The 25,200-nt window shown below is 49.9% G+C and overlaps 1 protein-coding gene across 1 annotated transcript in view; it reads left to right on the top strand.

Moving 5' to 3' along the window:
- The window catches only part of LOC139703202 (cAMP-dependent protein kinase catalytic subunit PRKX), a 35,349-nt gene extending 14,925 nt beyond the window's left edge, over nt 1-20,424 (top strand). Inside the window, exons 3-9 of the mRNA XM_071606143.1 lie at nt 7,937-8,200; nt 11,729-11,848; nt 13,083-13,178; nt 13,936-13,993; nt 14,897-14,974; nt 15,616-15,766; nt 17,652-20,424. Coding sequence (XP_071462244.1) covers nt 7,937-8,200; nt 11,729-11,848; nt 13,083-13,178; nt 13,936-13,993; nt 14,897-14,974; nt 15,616-15,741 — 742 coding nt within the window. The 3' untranslated portion in view covers nt 15,742-15,766; nt 17,652-20,424. The remainder of the gene's footprint in view (nt 1-7,936; nt 8,201-11,728; nt 11,849-13,082; nt 13,179-13,935; nt 13,994-14,896; nt 14,975-15,615; nt 15,767-17,651) is intronic.
- Nucleotides 20,425-25,200: the final 4,776 nt, after the last annotated feature.

Raw genomic sequence — 25,200 nt, 5'->3', positions numbered from 1 at the left:
TCTTTCCCCATCCATGGGGCCTTCCACCCAGCAACCACGTCTTCCGTCCGCCATGTTGGTAATGTTCCTCTCCTGGATTATATGGATCCTGATTCACGCCCATCATTCCTAGACACACCCTCACTGACCGCCCATAAGCCTCTTAACCCTCAGCATCTCTTGATCCAATCAAGTCGACAGTTCAGATTGGCCATGTTAATGGCCATGTTGGTTTTTCCCAGATGCCTCCCCAAGGATGTACCTGCACACCCACATAATAGGCACCCTCCGCACTTGTCTTAGGTCCATTTTTCTCTTACTGTAGCAAAATACCGGATGCCGGGTACTTTATAAAGAAAAGAGGTTTGCTTCGTTCACTGATTGGGAGGTTGCAAGCCTCACATTGGGAGGCTCCATTTGGTTCAGCCTCATGGCGGTGAGCAGATTGAAGTGGGTTCAGTTCTTCTTTTCAGTAACCTCCTGGGCTTGGTCTTCTGCACACATTCTCTTTCCACGTGCTCCTCTGACTTCACGGAATACACACGTCTCCCCTGGTCTCGGGGCCACCCGATGGCACCAGCCAGGTGTGTTACCTTTTAGTGGGAAAATCACCTTCAGCAAATCTTCTGGAACATCCCAATTTTGGTTAAAAGCCCGTGACCCTTTGCCTCCAGACGGGAGAAATACTATGACACCTTCCATAGGAATCTGCATCCTCTTTAGAATGTGGTGATTTAAAATCCTAATGTACTAATGTCCTTGCCCAGAAGCACAATTTTCACTTATAAAAGAGGAATAGCTAGAAGGTACTACCCTGCCCCACATCCATGGGATTCCTTTCCGGAACTTGGGGAATATTTCTTTTTTGGGGGATTACCAGGGATTGAACTCAGGGCTCTTGACCTCTGAGCCCCGTCTCCAGCCCTGTTTTGTGTTTTATTTAGAGACAGGGTCTCCCTGAGTTGCTTAGGGCCTCGCTTTGGCTGAGGCTGGCTTTGAACTCTCGATCCTCCTGCCTCAGCCTCCCGAGCCGCTGGGATTCCAGACCTGGGCCATCCTGCCTGGCAATTTGGGATTTTCTTTCTTTCTTTTTTTTAACTGTAAAGCACAACAGAGCTCATTCTTCAGGCTGTGTATGTCTTTGACATAACTAAATGGACGCATCCCCTGGGTCGTGGAGGCTGGGAGTCTGAGAATAGGGTCAAGGTGCACCTAGTGCTGCAGAGCCTTAGAGAGTCCCCCCACGGGTCGCTCGGCTGAGCACCCCATGTCTGGCCAGCGCTGTGACTGTCGTGATTCCAAATCCCAAGAGGCACGTGTTTTCCGTGGGGTGGCACCGCTAGCGAAGGAGGCGTGGACTCCAAAGTGCCACCCAGGTCTGTCCCGACAGTCAGTCGCTTCACCTCGCAAGTGATTTCCACCCTCCCCGGGAGCGCTGAGCCGGTTCTGCTTCCATTTTTTTTTATAACCACGTGCAATGAGAGCATGGTCAGAATCGAGTTTGCACAATTGGGGCCTCTGGGGCTGGGGGTTCTCTGGGGTGGGCTGTGCTGTGCGCTGCAGGGTGTGGAGCAGCCTCTCTGGGCCCCACACCAGATGCCAGGAGCAGCCCCATCCAGGGTGTGAGAACCCCCTGGACAGACAGAATGGGTAGATGACAAAGAGGTAGATAGACAGACAGAATGGGTAGACAGATTGATAGATAGACAAACAACAGCTGGGTGGACGGATGATTGACAGAGACTCTGTCCTGCAGTCTCCTCTGCACTGTGAGCCTCTGGGGTTGGGGGTTCTCTGGGGTGGGCTGTGCTGTGCACTGCAGAAGGTGGAGCAGCCTCTCTGGGCTCTAGAACACATGGCCTTAAGGGGACATTTATCCAGACCACAGTAATCTGTCATCTACTTGGAAGCAAGATGTTTGTTGACCCAGGACACATCTTCTGCTCTCGGTTGAATGACAGCTCGTGGGCCCACTGATGCGCATTAGGGGCAGTGGAGGGGTCCCTGCTGACCAGGAAAGACCTTGCTTTAGAGTCCGTGCACCTGGGTCTGGTTCCTGACCTCACGGGTCCTGGGGAGGTTCGTTGGAGGAACCGCCTCCAGTTTCTCTGAGCCTGAAGGAAGGAGGAAAAGATCTGCGTGTTCTGACTGTTTGGAGCTCTTCCTGTTTGTTAAAAACAAAGACCTGCCAGGAGCGGTTTCTCCTCCTTGGTCATTCTGTGCAAAGAACAGTTTGGGCACAAGAATAGCCGTCCCTGTCCCCAAACCTCAAATATAAGGAGATGTGTAGTGAGTTTTGGGGTGTTTGTGTGGGGTTGGGCGAGGGAGCTGGGTTCAGACGGTGAATGGGCACATTTTGCTGGAGGAATCGCTTAGTGTTTTTGTTCAGTGCTGGGCAGGGACCGCAGGGTACCACTGAGCCATGTCCCCAGACCCCCCCCCCCCTTTTTTTAAATAATAATTTTGCAATACCTGGGATCGATCCCAGGGGTGCTGACCCACTGAGCCCCACCCCCAGCCCTTTTTTTCGCCGTTTATTTACGGACAGTGTCTCGCTAAGTTGCTTAGGGTCTGGCGAAGTTGCTGAGGCTGGCCTTGAACTTGCCATTCTCCTGACTCGGCTTCCCGAGTTGCTGGGAGTACAGGTGGGTGCCCCCGTGACCCCCTAGGATCAGAAGAGAAGCAGGAGGTGGACAGGGCCATTGTTTTAGGGGAGCCGCAGGGGCCAGCAGAGCCAGTGCGGGGAGAGCCAGCCTCTGGTCTCCTGGGGGCAGGGCTGGTGGCCCTAGAGGCAGGTCTGGTTGCAGGGAGCGGTTGCTGCAGAGGCTAACGGGTGGGGTCACGCTTGCTTCCTTCCAGGGCAGCTTTGCAGGCTGTGGGGAAACGGTGACCAACTTTTAAAGACAGCTGACTGCCCACAAACAGGCTGGTTTGGTGTTTAATTAGGAGCACCTGCAGTGGGAGCCGTGGCTGCACACTTTGCAGACGAAAGACGGACAGCGCAGCCTCCGCCATAGCCCTGCCTTGAGCTAGAGATGCAGGAGGAGAGGGCCAGGGTCAGGCAGCTACTGCAGGGGCGTGGTCACAGAGGGGTGTGGTCACGAGGGGCGTGGTTACAGGGGCCTATTGGCGTGCTTACTAAGGGGCGTGGTTACAGTGGGGCGTGGTTATGCTGAGGTGTGGTCCTGGTGGGTGTGGTTACAGTGGGGAGTGTTCCGATTGGGTGTGATTGAGGTGGAGGCGTGGTTACAGTGGGGCGTGGTTATCCCTAAAGTGTGGCTGTGGTGGGCGTGGTTATGGGGGAGTGGCCACGATGGGGTGTAATTGAGGTGGGGGCGTGGCCACAGTGGGCGTGGTTATGGCTTAGGCGTGGTTACACTGAGGCATGATTACAATAGGGCTCCTTATACCAGGGTATTATCACTGTGGGTGTGGTCATGGTGGGGGTGTGGCCTCACTGGGGCGTGGTTTATGGCTAGGGGGTGTGGTTACAGTGGGACAGGATCAGGATAGGGCTGGTTGTAGTGGGTGTGGTCGCTATGGGAATGAGTCGTGGTGGGGGCGTGGCCACAGCTGGGCGTGGTTTTTGACTAGGGTGTGGTTACAGTGGGACATGGTCACTATGGGGTTGGTCATAGTGGGGCTGCGGTCACCATGGGCTGTGGCCATGGTGGGGGTGTGGCCTCGGTGGGCGTGGCTTATGATGGGCGTGGTTATGGTGGGATATGATTTATGGGTCTAATTATGCTGGGGCGTGGCCACAGTGAGGCGTGGCCACAGTGGGCGTGGTTATGGGACTGATTATGAGGGTCTCAGTTAAGGGGTGCGGTTATGGGGTCCCTCCTGAGTCTGGGAACTTCTCGAGTGTCCCCACACTTTGCTAACTGTTCATGTTGACTCTCTCTGTTGCTTGACTCTTTGAAAAAGACTTGGTCACAGAGACAAAAATTAAGATGGACACATTCTTTAAATTTAAAAATTTCATTGTCATCAAGAGTAGCATCTTAACATTTATTTTCTTGGCTCTTTTCTTTCGCTCTCTTTTTTTTGGGCGGAGTGAACCCAGGGGTGCTTAACCACTGAGCCCCATCCCCAGCCCTTTTTATTATTTTGAGACACGGTCTCACTAAGTTGCTTAGGGCCTCGCTACGTTGGGAAGACTGGCCTCCAACTTGTCATCCTCCTGCCTCAGCCTCCTGAGCCACTGGGATTATAGTGGTGCAGCATTGTTCCCACCCATCTTCATCATTTTGCAGTGTTTAGTACAGTGTCCTTAAGAATATTCTTAACTGTCAGGGGACTATCCCTACCAGAGATTTTTTAACTTGTGAAATTGGAACTCTTATAACTTTCCATTTTCCCTCTACAAGCCCCTGTAACTACTCGATTCTAGTTTCTGTCTCTGAGCTTGATGACTCTGTAGACCCCTTATGAGTGGACTCATGCAGTGCTGGTCCTTTTGTGTGTGACTGAATTCACTGAGTATGATTTTTCCGGGGTTCACCCACCCTGGACCCTGCTTCAGAATTCTCTTCCTTTTGAAAGCTGCATAATATTCCACTGCATGAATACATCCCTCTGTGTTTATCCGCTCATCCACATACAGGCAAATGGGTTGCTGTCTCCTTTGGGCTTTTGTGGATATGGACCTGATTGTAGTGTTCAATTATTTGCTTTTAATGGTGTGTATAAAATTTCCCCCACTTAGAGAAGACGTATGCATTTTGCTATTTATTTTAAATCGTGCCACATGGGATTATCTTTTTTTCCTGCTGTCTCTAAATACCAGATATCCATTTGACACAGCCTGGAATGGATCTTTGCACACTTTTTTCTGAACTTAAAAACCTGCACACACACATACACACACACACACACACACGTGGTCTTGGCGTTATGACACCATACTACGAACGCAGTTTGGCCAGCCTGCGTGTCCAGTCTGCTGCCCACCAATCAGCTCAGATACCCCCCCACACACACTCAGGTCATTTCCTGCACAGATGTGACCTTGAACTTCCTCCGTGCCCTGCCTTCACCCCCAATCTGTTCCTTCTTTCAACTTCCCCATTTTATAAATGGCCCTTCCAATCTCCCGGGTCCCATGTGGCCACCCATTTCCAACTTCCTTTCTCTCAATGTCATGGTCCCTTCGGCCCCAGCTCCGCTGTCTCCAACCCTGGGACACATCTCAAGGTGTTTGCTGACGTCACCGAAGCCACATGATTTCCTGCGGGCCACCTCCTTTCTCTCCAGGGACCTACCCAGAGTCCTTCCAAGCTCCTGGGTCCCATGTGGCCGCCATTTTTCATTACTTTCCATTGACTTCTCCTCCGGTTGCCGGCCCTGCCCTGTCCATCCCAAGGGCACCATCAGCTGGGCACACACACACACAGAGCCCAGAAGACACCTTCTCTGCCCGCGGAGCCCAGCCTTTGATTGGGGCCTCCGTTGATTGGGGCCTCCGTTTCCAGCCTCCTTTGACCCTGATCTCTCTATGCTCCATCCCACCCGTCCTAGTGGGGTGCCACGTGTTTCAGGATTGCACATCATTTGCGTTTCTGAATCTCCCCACGGATCCCTGGACCCCTTGGGGATGAGACCCGAGTCTGCCCACAGAGTCCCTGTGCATCGCACAGACGTCGTGGAGGATGCGTCAGCCTCCAGTTGTGATTCTGTGCCGGGATCAGCTGCGCGGAGCAGAGTCTCGCGCTGCGGGCTCCCCGTGGTCCTGCGGGGACTTTGGAGACCCCATAGCCTTTGGGGTTTCGGAGACCCGGACTGAGGATGCCCAGCCCCGAGGGGACACATCTTATGGCGAGTCTGATTCCTGCACAGCTGCAGCGCCCATGGTGCGCATGGGATCGGCTCCTACTGTATACCTGCCAGGCGCTTCTGTGTGGGTGGGACAATGTACTTTGTGAGTTATGGACAGATGTGCCCAAGGGACCCCGGGGGGGGGGGGGTGACAGGAAGCATTAAACATGCAATGCACTTTGCAGAAGCCGCTCTCGTCCGCCCTGGCACTTTTAGGGTCCCCAAGGGACGGAGCCCTCAGCTAATGGGAGTGATCGGGTCAGCTGATGGGCCCCACCCTGCTGCCTGCTGTCTGCTGGGCTCAGATTCCAGTTCACTGGGGCTCAAGTCTTTGGAAATTTGGGGACTGGGACAGAGACAACAGAATCTGCTTGGGACATTTGGGTCCTAATCTCTGTCACCCCCTGAGTCCTGAGCAATCCTTTGCATACACAGGCAGCCGGAAGGGGTGGTTTGCATAATGATCTGGCTACTTCTGTGCAGGACGCAGGGTGGGCCATGTGGACCTTGCCATTTGGGCTTCGTGGGCGCACTCGAGAGGGTTAGGATTTGGGAGGCTTTTTGGAGAAGAACAAGGGAATTGGCACCTCCTAGGATTCTGCTGTCCTCCAGGTAAGGCTGCTGCCCGGCCACTGAGGACGCTGTCTTCTCCCTGTGTCTCCCAGGGGCATCCCTCTGTGTGCGTCTGTGTCCTCATCTCCTCTACAGGGACCCCAGTCCTGCTGGTGGGTCAGGGCCCCTCTGAGACCACACTGTATCCCCATCCCCTCTGTAAAGACCCGTGTCCACACACAGGCACATCCCAAGGTCCTGGGGTCAGGGCTGTAGCAGCAAAATTTGGAAAGGGACTGAAGTGAGCCCATGACTCCCTGGCTTCTTGACAGAACATGGTCTTCGCCCTCCTTCCACACCAGGACAGTGAGACCTGTGTGTCGATCCTGTCTCCCAACAATCCAGATGGCGAACTGTTACTAAGTTGCTTGTATCAAGGGGGTCGAATTGTGAGGCAGGGATTTTGAGAAGGAATACTGGGTTCACAGTAATCTTCTAATGAATGCCTTTCTATACCTGTTGGTCAGTTTTTCATTGCTGTAACAAAAAACCTAAGGGTTAATAATGTATATATAAAAAAGATCTTTTTTTTTTTTTTAAGCTCATAGATCTAGAGGTTGGAGAAGCCAGTTACAGTGGCCTCCTGGGCTGCACTGGAACCTGGCACTTGGCTTCATGGTTGGGAATATGTGGGACATGATGGGACCTCATGGCAGGACCAGGAGCCAGGGACCTTCAGTAACCACCCCTCCTTTGAGTAGGCGGTCCCTCAATGGCACCCCACCAGGAGCCAACTTGAACTTTGGGGGAACACAGCACACCCGATTGTCTCTGTCTCTGTGCGTGTTTCTTGAGCATATTCTAAATACATCCTACTCATTTCTCCAAATTTCCGCCTCTGTGCGCATGTGCTGACACCCGTCTGTATGCACCTCTTAAACCTCTGGGTGCAGCGAGATCTGAACATCTATGCATCACCGGCTCCTAACTGGACGCACATTTTTCTTTTCTTCTTTTGGTGCCGGGGATGGATCTCCCGTGGTCGCTCCTGCTAAGCTGGGCTCCATGATTGAGCTCCGGGTGTCTCCTTCTGGGTCCTCACCAGTACCATAAATCTCTGTGTGGGTCCATCTTCACATCTGTGTGTCCCCGTCCTGGGACATCTCACTGAATATGTCCTAAGCATATGCACACACTGAGCATCTATCTGTCTGTGTGTCTTGACATGTCCTCGTCCCCAAGATAGCAGTACGTCCGTAGGCACCCTGAGCCTCCTCGACCTGCACCTGCTAACAGGTATGCACGCCCCATGCATACACCGGTCCCTCTGCACCCTAAGCATCGTGGCGCCTCCATACCCCAAGCGCCTTTTAGTCCCTGTGCATCTTGACACCCACCTCCAGGCGCGTGGTGCACGCCTGTCGTCTCTGCGGCTCCGGAGGCTGAGGCAGGAGGATCGCGAGTTCAAAGCCAGCCTCAGCAGCTGAGCGAGGCCGTGCGCATCCCCCTGGAGCCACAGCCACCTGACGCGTATCTCAGTGTGGAACGTCACCCGTGCTCCAGCGTCACCCTTCCCTGGTCCCCGCAGGTTCTGGACGAGCCACGACGATCGCTTCCTCTACATGCTGATGGAGTACGTGCCGGGCGGCGAGCTCTTCAGCTACCTGCGCAACCGCGGCCGCTTCCCCTGCAGCACGGGGCTCTTCTATGCCACCGAGATCGTGTGCGCCATCGAGTACCTCCACTGCAGGGACATCGTCTACAGGGACTTGAAGCCGGAGAACATACTCTTGGATCGGGACGGCCACATCAAGCTCACGGACTTCGGGTTCGCCAAGAAGCTGGTGGACAGGTAGGAGACCCCCCGGGGATGCGCGTGCGCCTGGAGAGTGGCGAGGCCAGGCACCCAGGTGCAGCGAAAGCGCAGAGCGTCCACTGTCCCGTGCGAAGCCAGGGGTCCAGGGGCAGGCCTGGGGCTCGCTGTGGTCCGCGCTGGTCCCTGGGCAGGTCATGCTCCTTCCTGTCCACCTTGGAAGAGGCCCCTGTGTGGCCCTGCCGTGCTGACCCGAGACTGTCCAAGGTGCCCGAGGCGCATGCAGAGCCCCTGTGGGGAGCGCGGTGCAGATCCCGCTCCAAAGCTACTGCGCCCTGCGCTCCCGTCCTTCACCCTCTGTCGCTGGGTCTAGGCTGCGTTTCCATTGGACGGGCCTCTGCCATGTGCGTGTCCCTCACACGTACGTGGGTCTCCGCTGCGTTTCCATGTCATGGATGCGTAAAGCTCAGGGTAAGAAAGCGGTGTTTCAGGTTGCACACGACATTACGGATCCAACTGCAATTTTAAATTTTGAACCAGGGATTGAACTCAGAGCACTCGACCCCCGAGCCCCGTCCCCAGCCCTATTTTGCATTTTATTGAGAGACAGGGTCTCCCTGAGTTGCTCAGGGCCTCGCTTTGGCGGAGGCTGGCTTTGAACTCGCGATCCTCCTGCCTCAGCCTCCCGAGCCCCTGGGAAGACCGGCGTGGACCACCGCGCCTGGCTGGTATTGCACTTTGAATCCCACGTTTTCTATTACGCACGAGGTTACAGGAAACGCGAGTGTTCTCCAGAGAAGGGGAAGGAGGAGGAGAGGAGGGTCCCCTATGGAAAACCCTGATCCGTAAAGTCCTCTTGTGCACACGTATGCACATAGCATGTGTCAATATGTGCACATCCATGTGCACGTGCATGTGTTAGCACACGGGACTGATCGTGTCAATCTATTGTATATTAACACGATACAACAATATAACAAGTACATACTGATATAAATACATAGAATTGTACACGGTGTACAATATTTGTTATATATGTAAATACTTAGTACAATAACAAATATTGTACATCTCCCATTGTGTATTGTATTATATACCATATATGATTTTAGTGTTCACCAGAGAAGCAAAACCAGGACACTTATAATCCTGTCTGAAAAACCCTAATTGATATAGACTTAAAGTGCTCTGTATGCATATATATTTATTAATGAAATACGTAAGCATATACCTATATACCTGTATTATATACTATATTATGTTAATATGCATTTATGGGCATGTATACATATAGTATCATATTAATGTACTCACATCCAAACACAAACCCTTAATACATGCACATGGATACATGTGCATGTATATATATATATATATATATATATATATATATATATATATATATATATATTTCATTATTAATATATTAGCATTAATTATGTCTATAATATATTAATGATGCATTTATATTATATAATGGTGTAATGTAATACATACTTAATGATATGTATTTAATACATATTTAATGATATGCATTTAATACATATTCACATGCATGTGAATATATCATATTGGATTAATGTATGCACACACTCCTACATGCATATATTTGCATATATACATACATGTATAGATTATATCCATATACACACATTGCATATACCCAGGTGTATGTATGTCGTGTTAATATATATGCACATACATGTGTTTATGAACATAAGCTATAATTATATTGGTATTAATCCTGTCGATGTAATGCATTAGCATTTTAATACACATATGTCGTTTTAATATGCATATGTGTGTACATATACATGCATATATAATATAAATCAATATATTAGTATTGATCTTGCCAATTAATACATTAGCATTTTAATACACATGTATCATGTAGTTTTAATGTGCATACGTGTGTGTGTGTACATACACACATGTGCATAGGATATATATGAATATATTAGTATTAATTCTGTCAATGTCATCCACTGATATTTTGTAACCCACTGAACACATTGATGGTCGTGGGTGACATTCACAGCGTATGCACAATGTGTGACACGCGAACAGCTGTAGGCACCCACACAGTGACGAGCTCACACGGCTGCGCATTTGTGTGTCTAGCACCGCTCTGTCCTGGATGGTGGCCTCTTCTGTGGCCCACGCCTTGGTCATCCTAGTGGCTCTGGAGGCTGAGACACGAGGATCATGAGTTCAAAGCCAGCCTCAGCCAAAGCGAGGCCTAAGCAACTCAGGGAGACCCTGTCTCTAAATAAAATGCAAAATAGGGCTGGGGAGGGGGCTCAGGGGGCGAGTGGCCGTGAGGTCAATCCCTGGTACCAAAAAGAAAAAAAAAAAAAAAATGTCTTCCTGCAGTTTAACCTTGAGAGACCAGACTCATCTGTCCAAGCTGCTGTGAAATACTTTTAAAAGTTTTCCTGCAACTGTCCAGAGTGTTGGTTTTTCAAATTCATTTTAAATTAAGTTGAAGGAGACGGTGACCCTCGTTTTGCCCAGAATAATTAATAAAGAGGTCACTTTTTTCCCTCCAAAAATTTTGGAGAGTCGGTGCTGCCCTCTGCTGGCGGCCCGTGGTACACGGGGAGACCCAGGTCCTTGAATGAATATCCGGGTTCTGAGGCCTCCTCCCGCAGGCCACGCCCCTTTTCTTTTCTTAAAGTTATTTTCCTTAAAAGTCTGATGCAAAGGAACCAGGAAGAAAGTGCTCCCTGTGTTCATTTTTCTATCCGTTGCACAGATTCTGTGGCTTCCCTGTTCATCCATCATAATATCCACGGAAGCTCATTTTTTTGAAGGTCACTGAGGTTTTAACAATGAATATTATAAAAAATGAATATTATGGTCCCTTTACCATTTATTTATCTGGTGTTGGGCATTGAACCAGAGCCGCTTTACCACTGAGCCACAATCCCCAGCTCTTTTTATTTTATTTTATTTTATTTTTATTTAGAGACAGGGCCTCATCCATTGCTTGGGACCTCACTGAGTTGCTGAGGCTGGCCTCCAACTTGCCATCCTCCTGCCTCAGCCTCCCAATCTGCTCTCTGTATGCTCTACAAGAGCTTCTGTGTGTAACTAAAATCTGCAGATTCCCAAATTTTCCTTGCAAGAAAGGTGACGATCTGGGCAGCAGCGAAAGCGTTGATGATTAAAAACAAAACATAACAAAAGGGGAAAAAAATAGCAAACCAGGTAGAGTGACCTCCCTGCATCCCGAAGGCCACCCAAGTCGCTGGAACTGAATGTGGTTGATGGTCCTGAAAAATCCAATCCCCTCTTTCACCACTTGTCCACTGGGTGGCGCTAGAAGCTAAGCTAAATTTTTTCTTTTTTTTTTTTTTTCCTGCTCCCAAGGATTGAACCCAAGGTCTCCCCGAGTTGCTTAGGGCCTAAGTTGCCGAGGCTGGCCTCCAACTAGCCATCCTCCTGCCTCAGCTTCCGGAGCCTTGGTTTCTCGCCTTTTGCAGATACGTGAGGAGCTGGGTGGGGTGCCCTGTGTCCCTGCAGCAGCTGACCTCCCGGTGCTCCTCTCTGTTGCCCTCCCAGGACGTGGACCCTCTGCGGGACCCCCGAATACCTCGCCCCTGAAGTCATCCAGAGCAAAGGCCACGGGCGGGCCGTGGACTGGTGGGCGCTGGGCATCCTTATCTTCGAAATGGTGGCAGGGTGAGTGGGTCCCCCTCGCAGACAGTGCGCCTGGCACAGCAGCGCCTCTTGCTGTCCGTCTGTCCAAGAGACATTGCTGTCTATCTGTCCAAGGGACGTTGCTGTCCCCAAACTCGAAAGTGCATGCATGCTGGGATGACGGACAGGCTGCTGTGCAGGGGAGGGAAAGGCAAACCCGTGAACAGGGGACCGTCCACCCTGGAGATGTCGTGAGAAGCCCGCGCTTTCTTAACTGTGGTGTCCACCTGGGGCCCAAGGCTGACCTGCAACGAACATGCAGAACCGAGCAGCCCACATGTCACACAGAGCTACGGCCATCAAACGCGGCCAGCATCCTGCAGGGAGCAGCTGGCCATGCTGCCTCTCGAGGTCACTTTCTGGGCATTGGACACAGTCAGGAAAGGTCTCCCGCGTCCCCCAGGTGTGCAGCCCGCTGTCCCTCCTGACCAATGCACACAGGGCCGCGTGGCCTGACAGGCTCCAGCTCCCGGGGTTTCCAACCCACTGAGGTCCCCAGGTCCCGAGTCCTGTTTCTGTTTGGGGGACCCCCCCACCCCCATGAGGACGGACTTTCTTTTTTGAACTGTGGTACCACGGATGGAACCGAGGGGTTCCTAGCGCCGAGCCCCTGTTATTTCATTTCTCTGAAATGGATTTGAGCAGGTGAAGTGTGCGTATCAGTCTGTGCGGCTGCTGTAACAGGTTGGCTCAGCCGAGGGTCCCGGGAGCAAGAGAAATGGATCCACCTCACCCTGCAGGGCAGAGGCTGGACCCGGGTCCCAGGCTGAGCTCCCTCCACGGGATGTCAGCTTTCCGTTACTATAACAAAAAGCTGCGAGAATTATGAAGAAAAAAGGTTTCTTTTTTTTTTTTTTTGCTTATGGATTCAGTGGGTCCCACCCATGATGGTGCCTGGCCACAGACGCTGTCTAACTGAATGTGCATAAGTCGGTACCAATAAAACTTTATTAACAAAACCAGATTCGGGGGCCGGGACATATCACCTTGCAAACCAGATCTCTGCTGCCCACGAGCACCATCTAGAAAGCGCTGTTGGTTTACATGACCTTCCCTGGGAGGTGGTGCCCTCTGCCGGGGACCTTCCCAGACAGATGGGCACCCAGCATTCTGTCCGAGAAAAACCATCGGGACCGCATCATCTCTTCCACACCATGATTGCCGTGTGCAAAAAGTAAGATAAAATAACTAAAATAGACGTTTCTTTTTCCAACAGGTTCCCCCCGTTTTTTGACGACAACCCATTTGGCATCTATCAGAAAATTCTCGCAGGGAGGATAGATTTCCCAAGGTATTTGGATTTCAGCACCAAGTAAGTACCCGGCACCCCGCTCGGTGGTTTCTTCTTATTTTTATTTATTTTAAAAGTTTTTGCTGGCAGGGATTGACCTCAGGGGAAGCCCTAAGCAACTCAGGGACACCCTGTCTCTCAATAAAATGCAGAATAGGGCTGGGGACGGGGCTCAGGGATCGAGGGACCCTAGGTCCAAGCCCCAGCACCAAAAAAATAACATAAGAATAAGAATAAGGATCTAGAGGCCAATGGCCACAGAGTTTTCAAGGATTTAAATACTTTTCCAGGTTGTCAATCAAGTCTTGAGAGCATCTGAGACCTACAGCACCCAAGTGCTCTATGAGGTCATCCTGTGGTCTCAGGTTCTGAAACCAGAGAGGGCTTCTGTCGTCACTGAGGGTACACAGCATTACTAATTCCCAGGGTCTCCAATCTTCCGCCACTGTCATTTCCCAGCGGTAGGGACAGGTGCGATTTGCAGCCTAGACCCGGAAGCCTTCTGGGCTTCGGGGATCAGAGATTTCTCTTCTGACCTACTCCCAGTGCCCTAGCTAATGTTAGGAGATTGCACAGTCTCCACCCTGTGCAACAGTCCCAGGGGAAGTTTTGTGACATCTGAAATACGTGGATATCATTAGGCACATGAAGAATTTACGACGGTGACAAATTGTGCCAGAGAATGGGGTCCCCATGATCATGCGCTTGAGGTAGCTGCTCTCACTGTGGCCCTAAGATGGTGTGTGTTGACTGATTCTGTTTTCTGTTCCCCAAACAGAGACCTCATTAAGAAATTGCTGGTGGTGGACAGGACCAAGCGCCTGGGCAACATGAAGGTCTGTACCTCCCTCACGAATGGGCACCAACCAAGGCCCAGGACACGCCATTGCGACTCTCTTGTCATTATTCATCTTTTTGACATCCTGGTCCGATTGATGGGAAGAGAATCCAAAACCCATTGAATGTACCCATTGATCCAGTTCCGTGTGCCCATTTTTTTTCCCCTAGAATCAGGGGAACCACTGACCCCAACCCCAGCCGTTTAATTTATTGATTATTATTTACAGCGGCGCCGCATCACCCTGCTGCGTGATCTCTGGTCATTCTTGGCCTTAAGCAATCGCACACCTGATTTTTTTTTTTTTTTTTTTTTAACTTTTGTTGGTAGAATTTCCCTGTTCTGGCCCTTTTGAATGTGTGGACGTGTAGAAAGAAAGCGTCACCTTTTGGGTCTTATTCTATTTTATTGCAGTGTTCTCCGGATTTTGCCTCATCCTTACTTTTCCCAGTATGTCTTCCTTATTCATGGCTGAGTAGTATTCCACGGTCTCGATAGACGGCACTGTGTCTGTCCATGGAGGTTTCTGCCGTGACCACCTCTTAGCGACTATGAGCAGGGCCGTGATAGACGTGGATATTTGTGTGAATTAATCGCGTTACATTAAAACTCACATGCTGGTTTTATTTTTAATTTTTTAAATTTTTTTGAGAAAGAGACCCCTTTGTTCACTACACCTTGAGGTCCCCAACGATTCTTTTATATTTTTTTTGCTTGGTACCAGGGATTGAACTCAGGGTCACCCGACCCCTGAGCCCCATCCTCAGCCCTATTTAGTATTTTATTTAGAGACAGGGTCTCCCTGAGCGGCTCAGGGCCTTGCTGTGTCTTTTACTCTCTGGATAATGAGGTGTGTATGTTTGCACACTCGACACACTGACAGTGCCCCTTCCTCCTGCAGAACGGCGCCAATGACGTCAAGCAGCACCGGTGGTTCCGCGCTGTGGACTGGGATGCTGTCCCCCAGAGGAAGTTGAAGGTGACCCTCTTTTGAACATTTCTTACAGAACGCAATGATCCCAACCTCTGTAAAACCACTCTATTGGTTTCTGGTTGACTATTCCAGATCCCTCACATGAGAGAGAACACGGGGCGCTTGTCTTTCCATGCCTGGCTCATGTCCCTTAATAGAATGTCCTCTGGTTCCATGCATTTTCCTGCAAGCGACATCATTCCATTCTTCTTTCTGGCTGCATAATATTCCATTGGGCATATGTATCGCATTTTCTTTATCCATTCATCCATGGCTGGACACCTAGGTTGGTTAACAGCTGTATCCACGTCTTCAAGGGGTATCTTAGAGCCAGTGACCTTCCCAGGATGGGGTGAAGTGTTTCAGTCCCACTTTTTTTTGTGGGTACCAGGGATTGAATCTAGGGGTACTTAACCCCTGAGCCCCATCCCCAGCCCTATTTTGTATTTTATTTAGAGACAGGGTCTCCCTGATTTGCTTAGGGCCTCGCTTTAGTTCCCAGCTGCCCCTGTCCATGAACATTGGAAACCTGTCCATCTTCTTCACGTCCGTTCCCACTTCTATGTAAAATAGCAGAAGGGGAAAAGGGAAACGATATCCTCAGTGTCCCCGTGTCCCCGTACCTAACTGTGGCTGACCTCCCGCAGCCCCCCATCGTACCCAAGTTATGCAGCGATGGCGACACCTCCAACTTTGAGACGTACTCTGAGAACGACTGTGACACGACTTCGCCCGTGTCAGAAAAAGACTTGGAAATCTTCAAGAATTTCTGAGGATTCGAACTCACGTTTTCGGAAGGTAGGTCTTTAATGGGGTGGCTTACCTCCTTCATCCGTCGGGACTCAAGCAAAGAAGCCAAACCAAGTCTCCCTCATGTGACACACCACCCTCTGAGATTTCAGGGGCCACCCGTCTGAAAAGGTAAAAAGGAAAATTCTAGAAAATGACAATTTATAAATTATCATTTTTTTTTTTTCTAATTGCACACTGTTTGGCTCATGTGACAAAAATCTCAGGGCCGACTTCCTGGAATGTGAAAAATGTCTTTGCCCCATGTATCCACCCTTTATATGCTACCTACCCATTAGTCACTTAGCAGCCATGTTGGTTATCAGATGGACAGAAATGAACGTTTGCATCTTTCCCCAACTTCTTCTTACAGGGTAGCATCTTATCAGCCCAAGAAGTCGGGAGCGTACGGTCCAGTAGGGTATTTTAAGAAAAAGAGACCACAGGCATGAAACTTTCATTAGGGTCTATTATCATAAATGTTATATTTGGAATATGTTCGTTTGGTGGTTGTATTTTATTAGTTATGGTCAGTCTCTTACTGTGCCTGATTTATAAATCAAACTTTCTCATAGGTATGTATATATGGGAAAAAACATAGTGCACGTTGGGTTTGGTGCTCTTTGTGACTTTAGGGAACCCAGGGGGTCTTGGAATGTGTCTCCGGTGGCTAATTGGGGGTCATCAAAATGATAACCAACGCACAGTGTTTGGCTCAGGACTGTGTGACCCCCAGGATCATAGGATTCAGTCAGTATTTTTTGCTGCTGTGACCAAAACCCTTGAAAAGAACAATTAGAGGAGGAGGAGTTTATTTGGGCTCATGGTGTCCGAGGTCCAGTCCCTGGTGGCCGACTCCATGGCTCTGGCCCAAGGGGAGCAGAACAAAATGGCGGCAGGGCCTGGAGGAGGAGAGCAGCTCAGGACAGGGCACCAGGGAGCAGAGAGAGCTCTGCTCACCAGGGACAGGACAGAGACCCCAAAGGCACAGCCCAGGGACCCCCTCCTCCAGCCACAGCCACCTGCTGCAGCCACCACCCAGTGAGTCCATTCAAGTGGATTAATCCACTATTAGGTTACACCTCTTATAACCCAATTATTTCACCTCTGAATATTGTCTCCCACATAAGATATTGGGGGACACTTTGTGTCCAAACCCATTACAGCTTCTTTGAGTCCCTGTCCTCTGTGTCTGTGAGTGAATGTTAAAATACCAGGGACTACCCCATATGGAATTGCTGAGTTTTTTCAAATTTCAAAATTTCTGAGATCTCAAAATTTCAAATCATTTCAAAATGATCTCAAGTCTGTTTCATTGAGCTTCTACAGGTCTTTTTTGTTTTTCTTTTTAGATATCAGTCATTGCTTATGCATACGGGACTATGTTCCATGACTGGCCTATGGTGCTCAACATCAGAAAGTACCGAATCCTATGTAAAGTAGAACAATTACAGCATTATACTGTAGTAATATTCCCTGTGTCAGTATCAAATTTGGGACCCGTATTAACTAAAACGAGGGTCAGTAGCGCTGTCGTACCACCGCAACGTCCAGTCTGGTCATGAGGAAAGTTACGAGGTGACTAAAGGGAGGGTAGCATATACAGTGTGGAAACACTGGGCAGAGGTGCTGTTCCAAGGTAGAACAGAAGAGGGCGCTGCCCAGTTTGGCACATGATGTTTTTAACGTTTTTGTTTTTTTGTTTTTTTTTTTTGTGGAATTTTCCACTGCTACGTTTGCACCCCTGGGATGACAGTACCCCAGATGGAGGACTCGGGGTCCTGCCTTGTTACTTATGAAAGGGAGACGTTTCTATGACTCTCAAGACGATAACCAGGAGTCGTGTCCAGCTGTGCGCAAACCCTAACTCAATCCCTTGTCCCTCTCCTTCCAGGAACACGTCAGCCTGCCCAGGACCAAGAACTTCACCTCCGTCGGCCCAAAGAAACGCTCTCTCTTGGTGCGAGGAGGACTTTGCGCACTTATGGACGCCCAACTGTATATAGAGGTCGGGGGACATTATGGAAGCGACTGGAACCTTCTCCTGCGCCGTAGGAAACGGGTTGTGGGGGTTTTTAATCGTAACCTGTTAGCAGGTGTGCTTCTACTGTGCGTTGGTTGGTTTTCTTGGACTCGAACCTGCAACCAGACCCGCCGGCTCGTAACCACAGGTTGTGCGTGTGTGTGTGCGTGCGTGCGTGAGTGTGTGTGTGCGTGTAAGGGCTTCTCCTTGGCCAAACCTATTCTTTTCAGTTTTTAAAAATCCTTTGAAAAAGAAATGGGTCGCCTCGGAGACAAAGCTCAAATCTATGATGGGTGCATTTAAAAAAAATAATTCCCCTAACACCGTCTATGCATTTTATAGATATTTATGGAGTTTTTCCTTCCATATCGATGGGACTTTCTCTCTGGACGCTTTACACTTTGGAAATGCAAAACGGAGATGGTGCGGATTGGAGCAGCCGGAGACGTGCTAAAAATTTGGAATACAATCTCGACTCTTTTTTTTTTTTTTTTTCTTTTTAATGCCTTTGGGGGATTGAACCCGCTGTGCCTGAGCTCCACGCTCGGCCCCCATCTCTGAACGGTTCGTCAGAGAAGGTTCTGGACTTAGAAGATAATGTCTCCTCCTGGCCTTTGCCTCCCAAACTCGATCTATTGATTCATTTAATAATTAATCTGTTAGAAATAAATCAGCCAGCTGTCTGTATACCTGGAGTGTCCCCTGTGAGCAGAGTAACAAATGGTACCTGGACACAGGAGTCCTGGGGGCTCCCTTATTTTTTGTGCCAGGGATTGAACTCAGGGGTGCTTAACCACAGAGCCCTGTCCCCAGCCCTTTTTTACATTTTATTTAGAGACAGGGCCTCCCTGAGTTTTTTAGGGCCTCCTTTTGGCTGAGGCTGGCTTTGAACTCACGATCCTCCTGCCTCAGCCTCCTGAGCCCCTGGGATAACAGGTGGGTGCCTCCGCACCTGGCTAGGTTTTTATTTTTTATTTTTTTTTATCCACCCATTTAATACTGGAAAAAAAAATCCAATGTGCAGAATCACGGGTGACGGGATTCTTCCATGAGATTGCAGTCAGCCCCCCTGACGATGCAGAGCAAGTTAGACGCTAAGAGGAAATCCAGCAGCAGGGGACACTGTTATCGCCAACGTTGACAGAAACCTCAGGGGCACGTGCCTTCTCTAAGGACTGGGCCACGGTCACTGCATGTGGCCTCAGGTAGAGACCGATGTCGTTGACCCCAATCACGCACTTGGAACCACTGTTTCATCTCATCCCCAAAGAGTCGACTCTGTGGGGACCTTTGCAAAATTTCCCGATAGGCGTCCAACCTCATCCGGGTGCCAAGAGTCAAAATAAAATACGTGCAACTTTGTATCTGCAAAAGGCCCAGGGGAGATGTTGCTTTTTATTTATTTTTTTTCTTTTATGATTTATGAATCGGCAGCATTTTGTTCAACAGGAAGACCTTCAAAGATAGAGATTTGCAAGGAAAAAAAAAAAAATAGAGATATATACTACCCGGGGGGAGCCCTGTTTCCCCAGGGAGAAGTCTCACCTCTTGCCTTCTTGCGTGTGCATGGAGAAATTCAGGAAGGAAATAAAAGGATCACAGGGAATTTAACACCCAAATGCCACAGAATCTTGCATGCGTGTCCTGCAAGCAGATGCACAATCACTGGATCATAAATCAATTTTTTTGTTTGTTTGTTTGTTTGTTTCATTCTGTGCACCTTAAAAGATCAGGTGATTCCAACTCACTGTTTCAGAACGCCCCCCTGGGGACAGTGACATTTTCGCACACCTTTGCCACACGCCGTCACCTACGTTGCCTGCAACCTTTGGGACCATTTCAACTGTGAAACCGGCTCAGGACTGTTCATAGTGGACCCCAAGCCTTCACGGCCGAGGCGCCGGGGGGGGGGGGGGGGCACCCCAGGACTTGCAGATGGGTCCCCCCCCCACGTCTGTCAAAGTCACTGGGTTGACAAAGTGCTTTTCCGAGCATGTCGACATTTTTTTTCCTGTCGAATTTGCTTTTGCAAAAACCACTGGGTCTTATGTCCCCCGGGACCCTCTTCCCTGAGAACAGGAGGACGCCCTGTGTTTTTTTTTTTTTTTTTTTTTTTTTTTAATAAGTTTTCATGTTGTAAACTCTGTTCACCGTGCAGTTCGTCCCTTTTTGTGGAGGGGTCTGTTATTTAAGTTAAAAAAAAAAAAAAAATCACTCTACGACGTGGGTGGGATGGGAAGCCCTCCCTCAGGCCTATCTTGTCATTGGATATTAATTTTATTTTTTTTTTTTTTTGCAATCCTGCACAACTTACAGCTTGAGTCTTTGTGTGTGTGTGTGTGTGTGTGTGTGTGCGCTGTGTCTTGTGCTCTGGGCACACGTAGGTCCTCGGTGCACCCTTTGCAGATCTGGCGTGTGCACCCTGCAGGGCGCTGGGTCCCAGATCCTCACGAGGAATTCCAGAAGCCTGTTTCTCATCCCGCCGATGCATTGCACAAAGGAAATCACTGTGATTTGTGTGTGTGTGTATATATATATATAGGCCCTAGGAAAATTTTACGGCTAATTTATGGAATAATACTATGGATTCCAGGTTTTGTTTAATAATAATAATAAAAACTTTGTATCTTTTAAGAAATCTGAATCGGCTCCTCTGCTTCTGAGAACCCACGTTCTGTCGGTGCTGGGGTCGAATGAGGGGTCAGAAGCCGGTAACTGTTTTCATCTTGGCAAGACACAGTGGCTCTTTCGGGTAGGATGCACAAAGGAACCGTAGGTGGTTTGTAAAGGATGGTCCCAGCTAAGTTTTATTGACAGCTGAAGTTCAAAAACAGCCCAAAGGAGACAGCAACCCATTTGTCTGTGTCTGGCTAAACAGATAAATACAGGGTGGTGTATCCATGCAGTGGAATATTATGCAGCCTTCAAAAGGAAGAGAATTTGGAAACTGGGTTCAGGATGGGTGAGCCCCAAGGACCTCACGGTCAGTGAAACCAGCCTCACACAAAAGGACAAGCACTGCAGAGTCATCAAGCTCAGAGACAGAAACTAAAATTGGGTAGTTACAGGGGCTGGCAGAGGGAAAATGGAAAGTTATGAATTCCAGTTTCACAAGTTATAAAACTCTGGTAGGGATGGTGCCAGGACAGTTAAGAATATTCTTAAGCACAGTGGTTTAAAGACTTCAAAATTATTAAGATAGGCGGGAACAGTGGTGCACCACTATAATCTCAGCAGCTCAGGAGGCTGAGGCAGGAGGATGACAAGTCGGAGGCCAGTCTTGGCAACTTAGCAAGGCCCAAGGCTACTTAGCAAGAACCTGTCTCAAAATAAAAATAAAAAGGGCTGGGGATGGGGCTCAGTGGTTAAGCACCCCTGGGTTCACCACCTCCCCCCCCTCAAAAAATAGAGAAATAAAAAAGAACAGGAAAACAAGGTTAAGATGCTACTCTTGATGACAATGACATTTTTAAATTTAAAGAATGTGTCCATCTTGATCTTTGTCTCTGTGAACAAGTCTTTCTCAGTCAGGCAACAGAAAAAGTCATGAACCGTCAGCAAATCGTGGGGACACACAGGAAGTTCCCAGTCTCAGCAGGGACCCCATAACCACGCCCCTTAACTGAGACCTTCCTGATCAGTCCCGTAACCACGCCCACTGTGGGCCACGCCCCAGCATAATTAGACTCCTCTTAATCATATGCCACTATAACCACGCCCACTGAGGCCACGCCCCACCATGACCACGCCCTGCTATAAACAGCCCCATTGTAATCATGTCTCATTATAACCACGCCTTAACCATAACCACGCCCCCAGTGAGGCCACGCCCCCCACCATGGCCACACCCCTAGTGGCCACGCCTTGTTATAACCAGCCCCATCATAATCTGCCCCATTGTAACCACGCCCCCACGTTAGCCACGCCCCACTGTGGCCACGCCCCCACCTGAGTCACACCCATGGTGACCGCTTCTGCAAGGATTTCTGTTTTCTTCTTGTTTCTCCAGGGCTGGGGGATCGACCCCTGCGTGCCAGGCCAGCCCTCCAGCCCTGACCTCCATCCCCAGACCATTTTATTTTTATTTGAAGGCAGGGTCTTCCCAAGTTGCCCAGGTTGGCCTCGAACTCCCGATCCTCCTACCTCAGCCTCCCAAGTGGCTGGGATTCTTGGGGTGCACCACTGTAACCATATTGCAGCGTGAATGTCCACACCATCATGGATCAAGACGCGTAAGGCGTTCTTATTGGGAATATGACCTTCAGCTACTTAAATTTTCTGGAAATAAGAAAGCATGCTTTGTAAATTTTGCTTTGTTTTTGCTTATTTAGTTATTTATTCTGTACCGAGCCATTCCCAAACACAACCAGAAATCATGATTTTTTTTTTCTTCCTTTTTTGGTACTAGGGATTGAACTCAGGGGCACGGACCCCCATCCCCAGCCCTATTTTGGATTTTATTCACAGACAGGGTCTCCCTAAGTTCCTTAGCACGTTGCTGAGGCTGGGCCTCCTCCCTCAGCCTCCCAAGCAGCTGGAGTAACAGGCGTGCATCTCCGCGCCCTGCAAACATGACCTGTCTTTCCGGGTTGCTTTTCTTCTGTTTTTGAGGGACAAGGTGCATCTGTTTCTATGTCCTGAGATTTTTGCCTCCTGGGCCAGAAGAGAGAGGCAGGAAGGCCCGACAAGGGACTTCAAGGTGGGCCTCCACAGGGTGTGAGTCGGAGGCCCCGGAGGGGAGCAGGCAGCCTGGCGGGATGACTAGGAACTGTTGGGTCTCTGTCACCCTGCAGAGAGCCGATGACGCTCAGTGGCAAACCCTGGGGTGGACTCTCTCCTGGCCTTAAAGAGGAAGGCCAGGGGAAGTTGCTCGTGAATACAAGCGGCCAAGGGACGGTGGCCAGCAGTGGGGTCCCTCGTGATGGGTGCTGGGGAACGTGCACCCAGGGTTTCCCTCGAACTCGAGCTGTCACCCATACAGGTCTCAGGGTGAACAACTCCCTGTCCAGCACCCAGAAGACACAGCCCGCCATGCTGGGGGGGATTCGGGGCTGTCACAATTGTGCACATGGTTAGCATCTAATAGGCAGAGACCAGGGGCGCGCTCAGCACCCCGGGGGGCACCAAAATGGTCCTCCAGGCCAATCCGCTGGCCCCAAAGAGGACGATGCAGGTGGACAAAACTGAAGGACACAAAACTCCAATCTCTGCCTCCTGTCTTCTCCACCCCCATAGAATGACCTGGTCCATTCTAGTCTGTAAATTTCTTGTCTTTGGTCGTGGGTGACAGTCGAGTGCATTTGGAGGGATCCCACATCCGTGGGGTGTAAGTTCCCTGCCCTGGGCTTCGACAGGGTGCCTCCTCCCTCATTAACTTATTTCTCCCCCTGCACCCGGATCCCCACTCCTGGCACCCTGCCGTTGTCACACCCCCAGGGACATCTGTGGAACATGTGTCGCTAGGGACGCCTGTGGTTTCTCTCTGTCTCTGTCTCTCTCTCTTTCTCTATAGTTCAACACAATCTGGTGTTTGGTGATTGAGGGGCACTTGTGACCAGCATCAGAACAGGAATTAGCTGTGGCTTTGTTCCATTTTTTTTATGGGGACGATACCTTGGGTTCTGCATTTCAATCATGGCGACGGGCTGTAGGGACCTTCAGCCATAAAGAGAGAGACAGAGAGAGACCTGGCAAGTCTGGGTCAAGGGAACTTCATATTCTAGCTTTGGACCATGTATTAAGAGGAAGGTTTATTTGGACTGAAGCTTCCGTGGTCTCAGTCGATGACACGGCAGACACATTCCTTTTCAGGCTCCATTGGAGAGGGTCACATCATGGTGGCAACATGTGCTCAAGCAAACCTGTCCAAGTAATGTCTAGGAGTGGAAAGACAGACAGAAGAAGAGTCAAAGGTCCCAGGAGCCCCTTCCAGGCCCCGCCCCCATAGCCCCTTGCAGGCCACGCCCCCAATGACCTAGCTTACTCCCACAAGGCTCCACCTCTTAAAGGCTCCACCACCTTCCACCACCATGTCTCCAATAGCCCCTTGCAGGCCACCCCCCCAATGACCTCACTTACTCCCACTAGGCTCCACCTCTTAAAGGCTCCACCACCTTCCAACTTGGGGACCAAGCCTTCAACACGAGCCCTGTGGGGGGATTTTTAAGATCAAAACCATAGCGACAGACACATGCCAATCAACACAGACATACTATCTCTTTCTTTCTTTCTTTTTTTTTTTTTTAGCAGATCTCTATAAAAACTGAGTTTTCCAAATTCTTGTAAATTTACACATTTTTTTTCTGCTGCAACCAGGACGTCTCTAAAGCAGGAATCGCCTACATTATCTCCGTCACAGCATGTACCTTGTACCTCCCCTTGGCCATTCCCGTGCCCATATCTAGGGAGGGATATCTTATTAAAAGTGGATTTGCCTTTCTCTCATTGGCCAGATACACACTCAAGTCAGACTCTGGCCCTCGAGGCCACTGTTGAATGAAAGAAAATGTCCCAGAAAATTGAAAAGCCATCGAACGTATTCATTCAGACGCTTCCCCTTCCCTCACAGAAGTGAGCTCCACCTGGACAAATCCTCCATCTGCCGTCCAGAGTGGCTGACCTCTTATGATACGACCTTAAGGTAAAGAATTAGGGGAAGCTTGCGTGTGTGTGTGTGTGTGTGTGTGTGTGTGTGTGTGTTTCCCAAAACAAACAATAGTTCACTTCTCTGAAACTTCAGGACGCAAGAATCCCAATGAACAGAACTAGGATAAGGCCTCGGGCTGCGGTGTAGCTCAGAGGTAGAACTTTCCCAGTGTGTTCAAGGTCCTGGGTTCAGCCTGCAGCATTGGAAAAAAAAACAAAACAAAACAAAAACCACCAGCGGTTCTTATCTCCCAGCGGTCTCCGCACCTCCTGGGGAAATCCGTGGTGTTTGTGTGGTGCATTGTTAACCTGCAAAGGATGAGCTCAGAGAATGTCCGGAAAAATACAAGTTTAATGTGTGTGTGTGTGTGTGTGTGTGTGTGTGTGTGTGTGTGTGGCATTTCCCAACTCCAGGCTCAAACTGCATTCAGAGAAGAATATTCCTTTGTGAGCAGAGCACCCCCAGGCCCCCGGGCAGGTGGACAAAGCAGCCATTGTCACGGTTCTCTTAAAATACAGCGGCTTCCCTGCCTGCGATGAATGGAGCTTTGTTTTCCGACTTTCAAGATTTACCTTCTTTAACTCCGCGGCCTCCTGACAGAGCACAGCCCTGCCCCCCGCTGCAAGGCCCCTCTGCAAACCCTGAGCCTCGCCATTTGCAGTCACTGCAGAAAAGTGTCACACCTGTCAATCACAGTGACAGGCAGGAGCTTATAGAAGGGGTGGAGAAGGGACAGAGGGGTCCTCTCAGAGAGGACAGGGACAGCGTGCCCCT

This window comes from Marmota flaviventris, chromosome X (assembly GCF_047511675.1).
Source record: "Marmota flaviventris isolate mMarFla1 chromosome X, mMarFla1.hap1, whole genome shotgun sequence".
NCBI lineage: Eukaryota > Metazoa > Chordata > Mammalia > Rodentia > Sciuridae > Marmota > Marmota flaviventris.
The sequence above is the reverse complement of the archived record's forward strand: the minus strand, read 5'-3'. Positions and strand labels throughout refer to the sequence as shown.